The 7,831-nt window shown below is 33.4% G+C and overlaps 1 protein-coding gene across 1 annotated transcript in view; it reads left to right on the top strand.

The window, feature by feature from the left end:
• The window catches only part of LOC106869050 (receptor tyrosine-protein kinase erbB-4), a 99,315-nt gene extending 94,024 nt beyond the window's left edge, over window positions 1–5,291 (top strand). The window contains exon 13 of the mRNA XM_014914560.2: window positions 5,027–5,291. Within this exon, the coding sequence (XP_014770046.1) occupies window positions 5,027–5,087 (61 nt within the window). The 3' untranslated portion in view covers window positions 5,088–5,291. The remainder of the gene's footprint in view (window positions 1–5,026) is intronic.
• Window positions 5,292–7,831: the final 2,540 nt, after the last annotated feature.

The following is a 7,831-nucleotide window of genomic DNA, read 5'->3' as shown; positions in this document are numbered from 1 at the left end:
TATATATATATATATATATATATATATATATGTAGATAGATAAATAGATATATAGATATACACATAAATAACTAAATATATCCACACACACACACATATATACATATACAGACACATACACGTGCATATATATATGTGTACACATCAGACATCCATTCACATACACACACATAGATGTACACATGCATATATATATATATATATATATATATATATATATATATATATATACACATAGAAGCATACACACATGTATATACACACACATACAGCCACACACACACTCACACACTCACACTCACACACACATACACACGCACATGTATCTTGTCTGATTGATAATATGTTCAAAAGTTCTCTGGTATGATAGTCAGTGCTCATCTATCTTGTCATCTAAAGTGGCCATCAGTTTCTCTTATATCCTTTACTTTTTCATGGCATCAATAATCCAGATGATAAGAATTTTTTGAAACTTAGAAAAAAACCCTAAATGATGTCAGGATAACTCTGTCTCACCTCCTTATAACCATTAAAAATATACCCAACTCATACAGAGAAAAAACAGAAAAAAAAATATATAACTTCAATATGGAATAAAAGTGCTCAGCTGTGATGTATATTATTACAGATTTGTTGCCTGTTCAAATCAGTTTGAGACATATTTGAACCTGTAAGAAAGCCATTTGCTGTATTTTGTAAATAAGTGTAATCATGTTACAGTGCCTTTCATTTCCAATCTTCCTCTACACCATGTCTGGTCATAGCTAAATGTTACTGTGCTTGGAAACAAAGATATGCAGCAGGAAGGGCATCCAGCTGTACAAAAATCTACCTGAATGAATTTCAGTTGGCCCATGTAAGCATGGAAAAGCCATCGTCGTCATCATCATCATCACTTAATATCTGTTCTCGATGCTGGCTTTGATTGGACGGCTCGACAGGAGCTGACCAGCTGGGGAGCTGACCAGCTGGGGAGCTGACCAGCTGGGGAGCTGACCAGCTGGGGAGCTGACTGGGCTCCACATGTCTGTTTTGGCAGGGTTTCTAGAGCTGGATGCCCTTCCTAATGCCAACTGCTTTACAGAGTGTACTGCATGCTTTCTCTATGGTGCCAGCGTGGGTACTTTTATGTAGCACCAGCATGGGCACTTTTCCGTGACACCGACATGGGTGCTTTTACATGGCATTAGCACAGGTGCTGTTATGTGGTACCAGCACTGGTGCTTTTACATGGCTCCAGCACCTACGAGCCTGCAAGAGTAGGGTTTCTCAGCTGAAAGAGGGATACAGAAGACATGCCTGTCTGTATGGATGGTCACGATTTTACATTAAAATGCTGCTAATGTTGATTTTGTTATTCCTTCAAGTGGAGCTTGTGAGATTTTCCCCATCTCTTTCCTCTCTCATTACTATATCTTCTCCTTTAATACTCTCCTCTCCCTCTTCAGTTCAAGAGAGCAAATTTCTTATATTCTCTTTTCCCTTTCTTTAAGAGAGTGTGTGTATGTGTGCTTGGTGCCTGTGTGTATGGTGTGTATGTATACATACATATACATATATACATTATGTATGTATGCATATATACACCAGTCTAACATTGGGGTCGATGTAATCGACTGGACCCCTACCCCAGTAGTTCAGGCCTTTTGCCTATAATAGAAAAGATTATTATTGTTATTATTATTTTGTGTCAGGTAAGCTAATGTTATTAATAATCAATAAATGTAAAGAAAGGAGAAACAAAAACAAAACTAATGTTTCTCCATTTCATCTTGAACATGAAATCATGGAGCTTAATCGATAGTAAGTTTCGGTGGTAAAAATCTCTCGTAAGCAGAAGCAATTATTATTATTATTATTATTATTATTATTATTATTATTATTATTATTATTATTATTATTATTATTGTTGTTGTTGTTATCACCATCATCATCATCATTATTATTACTATTATCGTCATTGTTGGCATTGTCATTATTATTATTATTATTATTATTATACTGGAAATTGTATTCATCTATCTGAGCAATCATTATTAATATTTTTTATAAATATTAATAACATTAATATTATCATTATTATATTTTTTTTCATAAATTTTTGTTTATATTTCTCTTAACGAAATCTTTAAGTGATTTCCTATTTCTCTGTTACTTTGTTTGTTTGTTTGTGTTTCAAAATATTTCATTTTCTAGAAAATATTGATTTGAATGTATCAAATTTTAATTTGGGTTTGATCTCCGGCGGTGAGAATTTATCATTTCGTTGTATTAAATATTCTTTGACTTAAGATTCTAATTTTTTTTTTCTCTCTGTCTTACTTTTCTCTTGTTATTTTGTATCTAAAGTGGCAGTTGGTGTTATGCATTACATAACTGATGATGATGATGATAATGATGAGGAAGAGGAGGAGGAGAAGGAGGAAGATGAGAAAAAGATTTGTTCCTAAGATAGACACAAGGCCTGAGATTTTTTTGTCACATGGAATAGTTGATTATATTGATGCCAGTATATAACTGGTACCTTTTTTTTTTAATTGACCACTGGAGGTTTGAAAGCTTAGTTGACATTTGTAATATTTGAACTCAGAATGTAAAGAAGCATAGCAAATACCACATATATACATATAATGCACACACACACACGCATTTATAGATGGAGTGGTTGGTGTTAGGAAGAGCATCCAACTGTAGAAACTTTGCCAGGTCAGATTGGAGCCTGGTGCAGCCTTCTGGCTTGCCAGTCCTCAGTCAGACCGTCCAACCCATGCCAGCATGGAAAGCGGATGTTAAACGACAACGATGATGATGATGATGATGATGATGATGATGATGATATACTTGATGTGTGTATTTTTTTTACATGTTGTTATAACACGTGCAGGATGCAGAAAGAAAAGATTATTTTGGTTTTCTTCAAGTAAAGCTGCAAATCTTACATTGATTAATAGAATTCATTGTTCTGAAGTGTAGCCAAAATATTTATTTTCCAACATCCTCAGATTTGTAGCATTTCCTCCAAGTTTAATGGCTTTAAGATTCTCTGCTGAAAAATTTGAACAAGTCAATATTGTTAGAGACAAAGCAAACATTCTCTGTTGATTCAGCTGTTTAGAGAACCAGTAGACAATACTTAAGGATTTAGTTAGGAACCAACTAACCAGACTCAACTTGATATAATCTTTCTTGTTTCCAGAAATGTCTATAGCTGTTAGTTGATTGCAGTACATAAAAATGTATCTGTCATTGGATCATCGCCATACTGGGGCACCATCTCAAGGAATTTAATCTTCACTATATTAGTGTCTAAGTTCAGAATCAGTACCAGGTCATTAATAATTTGTAACATAGAGCAAAAGAACAGAATTTTTTTTGGGGGGGGGGAGGGAACTGGTATTTTATTTTATTGACTTTAAAAGATGAAAGGTAATGCTGACCTTGGCAAGATTTGAACTCTGGATGTAAAGAGCCAGAACAAATACTACAAGGCATTAGTAATAATGACAATTATTTCTAATATAGGTACTACGCCTGAAATTTAGTGGTTAGAGATTACAATAATCATAAGTCTATCTACAGTAAGCTTATAATTTATCCAACAGTGAATAATTAGTTTTTCTGTTTCATATAATGAAACCAACGATAAACAACATCTGTTTTAAAACCATTACCTTCCTGTCTTTAGCATTTAAACTGACCATGTCTGGCACATATATTCTACCTGTTTTATGTTCAAACTGGCTGGATCTTACTTCTCACACCTACCCCACAATATCTTCTAAAATTAAACAAACACATTATCAATATCTTCAAGCTATGAAATAATGTATGATTAATCCAAAACAATGTATATAAATAAGCATTTCATTTGATAGAATAATCTGAACGTTAAAAGGGTTATATCTTCATTTATATGTCTTAGTCTCAAATTTTCATCAGGTGACTCAACTAAAACATACTAAATCAACAAGGGAGCATCTTTGTAGCCACTGGTAAAGAGTAACGATGGTTATTAGCAGTCTACTGTTGGAAGCCTGGGCTTCTAACCAGACCTTTCGCGATACCCTTAAAGCTAGAAATTTTTCAGCACCACTCATATATGTCTATATCTATGCACACATATATGTATACATATACACAATGTATTGAATAATTTTTTCTTGTGTTAATTATAAACAAAATATGGATTTGTAGCCAGTACTGGTGTCATGTAAATGGCACCAGTGCTGGTGACATGTAAAAGGCACCCAGTACATTCTGTGGGGTGGTTGACATTAGGAAGAGCATCCAGTCATAGAAACTAAGCCAAAACAGACTGGAGCCTGGAGCAGCTTTCCAGCTTACCAGATCCAGTCAAACCTTGTAACTCATGCCAGCATGGAAAATGGATATTAAATGATGATGATGATAATGATGATGTATGCATGTAGATATGCATGAATTTGTGTGTGTGTGTGTATGTATGCATACTCGTTTGTGTGTGTTTATAACTTAGTGGAGCATCAAATATGTATAAATATTCAATTGACTGCGATAAATCCTGTAGTCAATATGACTGTTTGAATTCTTGATGGCTGTGCTCCTGGCACAACTGAAAACCTGCAACCAAAACCAGGGAAAGGATAAAAGAGTATAACTGAATGTTTATGCTGGTTACAGAGCAACTGAGAAGAATTTAGCTAGAATCCAGGAGGAGATGGCAAGTAAGTGATGTGGCCACCACTGCTGACTCACCAATGAGAGGCTGTTGTGGTGCAGAGTCTAAATCATTCTAGGATTTCTTTGTCAAAGCCACATTCAGCAACAGTGAATAAAGTCGAAGTATCTTTTAGATGTAACTGATTTTGATGTTAACTGGAAGTTTACTTGAAAAGTTAGTGTTTAACCCAATTTTAGGTCAAGAGACAAGAACTTTATTCATATGTTACCCATCAAATGAGATAGTCATTTGACCTCATGTTTTTTTTTTCTCCTCAGAGATTTATCTGTTTCCAATATTCTTATTTCTTTTTCTATTTCTTTTCAGGAAACTCAGTCCTAGAAAGAAAAAGAAGAGAACTTCCAAAAAGATTCACCGTCTACATTAAAAGCATTATTATACCCAACTATCTCTAAGCACCATCAAAACAAGAAGACAAGTGTTTTTCTTTTTTGTTTGTTTTGTTTATTTTTTACGTTTTTTTGTTTGTTTTGCTGACATTGGAGACTGAGCAATGCCATATCTGCCAATAATAATAATAGGAAAACAAAACAAAATGAATGATATTAAAAAAATGAATGTACTTCCAAAATATGATTGTTATAGTTATTGTCTGTAATAAAATCTAATTCTTTTGGTGTTTAGAGACTGATTGCATAAAGTATATGAAATAAAATATCTATAAAAGTACCACACACACATATATATATATGTGTATGTATGAATATATATATATATATATATATATATATATATATATAAACTATGTAACATAAAAGTAATAAATTGAATGCATTGATTAATAGATTTATGAAACACAATAAAGAGATAAAAATTATATTTGTATTATTTAGAAATAAATAAATAAATAAATAATTGTAATAATATGATTCTAAGAAAAATGGAAAGTAAAAAAAACAAAAGAAATCACAATCATTTCTGTATTACATAATTATGCTATAACTTTTGTTCTAATAATTTTTTTTTCCCTTTTACTTTGGCAAACTAGTTTCTATAAAATGTTGGCTACATTGCACCATTCTTAATTTTCCAAGAATGCTTCCATTGATCAAATCAATTTCAATTCTGCTGATTACGTTTTCTGATTTGTCTGAGAGAAGAAGAGATAATAAAACAAAGGAATACAGAAAACTAGATCAACTGTGAAAGTATAAACATAAATAAGTGACGGACGTGAATTTACAAAACAATACTAGAAATCATGTATTGGAGAAAAATTTTGAGATGGAAATTTTTATGACAAATCACATCTCTTTGATCTGTCTCATAAAACAAAACAATATGGATTTATACTGAGCTAACGTGGGAAGCTTGTATGTGGTCATACAGCCTGCTAGAAATAGTTTCAAATTTTGGCACAGGAAGTGAATTTCTTACCACACAGCCATGCCAGGACAAATATTTGGGTAAGGGCAAGTTGATTACATCGACCCCAGTGCGTAGCTGGTACTTATTTTATCAATCCCTGAAAGGATGAAAGGCAAAGTTGACCTTGGTAGTATTTCAATTCAGAATGTAACAATGGAGAAAATATTGCTAAGCATTTTGTCTGATGTTTTAAAGATTCTGCCAATTTTCTGCCTTACCTGTTAGAAATAGTCTAGGGCCAGCAGTCTTTGAGAGGAGGGGAAAGTCCATTACTTCAACCCCAGTACTTGACTGGTACTTGACTGGTACTTTAATGATTCTGCTAGCTTGCTACCTTATTTATATTTATATGTGTGTGTCCTCACACCATTGCTTGACAACCGATGTTGTGTTTACATCCCCCGTAACTTAGCAGTTCACAAAAAAAGACCAATAGAATAAGTACTAAGCTTCAAAAGAATGAATTCTGGGGTTGATTTCTTTGATTAAAATCCCTGGCTGCTGTTAAATGACTGAAACAAGTAAAAGAATGAAAGAATACGATACTCAGAGATACTTACTGACCCTTAATGTATTCCGTACTTCAATCTTTCAAGTACTCTATTTTTCATATTTGACATGCCTTGATCTAATAAAATCTTTATCCAAATATTGGTCCTGGCATGGCTGTGTGGTAAGAAATTCACTTCCTAAGCATATGGTTTTGGGTTCAATTCCTCTGTATGGCACCTTGGGCAAGTGTCTTCTGCTGTGAAACCCAGACACACATACACACACACTATGTGTGTGAGTGTGTATGCATGTATGTGTGACTATCTCTTGCCTTGACATCATGTGATAGTTGTAAATGAATATCACCACCATGTGATCTTCTATGGAAATGTCTTTTTTTGTTTATGGGGAAATATTACTTTACATAGAAGCAAGTGAGGGTTGCCAACAGGAAAGGCATCCAACTGTAAAAAAAAAAAGCTCTGCCTCAACAAGATTCTGTCTGACCCATGCATGCAAGGAAAAGTGGATGTAAAAACAATGATGATGATGTTGATTATTGTTGTTGGATTCTGTTTCTCGCCCTGTTGAAAGTTATTTGAGGAGTTCATTTTGTACCTGTCATTTTAGCCTCAAATTATGTTTACTTTTTCTGACACCCGTCATGCTCCTCTCTGGAATAGACTTGCGATTTGAAAGTTAAACCAGGTGCAACTAGCTTTAGATCTCGTCTGTAGAAGAATGTGAGAAGTTTTGATATTCGTGCCAGTTTTTGATGGAACTTTCCCAAATATCTCTATTTTTGTATCATGTTGGGTCTAACGTCATCGATGAAAGTAAAACTTGCAGAATTATGAAAAAAAACAAACAAAAAAAACAAAACAAAAACAAAAAAGAGAAACTAAGAAGGGAGTTTGATTGAGAAATGAAAAGCTAAGAGAGAGAAGCAAGACAAATGTAGACTCATAAATTTTTCAAATATGTGTGTATGTGTGTGTGTTGAGAGGGGCAATAACCAACCTCAGGTAGATGTAGTAGTGGTAACAGTAGAAAATGTCATAGTAGTATTAGCAGTATTAGAAGACAACTACAAAAGAAGAAAAATATGAAACATTACATACATATGTATATATATATGTGTGTGGGTGTATATATATATATTTGTATATATGTATATATATATGTGTGTGTGTGTGTGCGTGCGCGTATATATATATATATATATATATATATATATATATATATATATAT

Source organism: Octopus bimaculoides, chromosome 10 (genome assembly GCF_001194135.2).
Source record: "Octopus bimaculoides isolate UCB-OBI-ISO-001 chromosome 10, ASM119413v2, whole genome shotgun sequence".
NCBI classification, from domain to species: Eukaryota; Metazoa; Mollusca; class Cephalopoda; order Octopoda; family Octopodidae; genus Octopus; species Octopus bimaculoides.
Note: the sequence above shows the minus strand (reverse complement) of the source record. Positions and strands in the feature narration are given on the sequence as shown.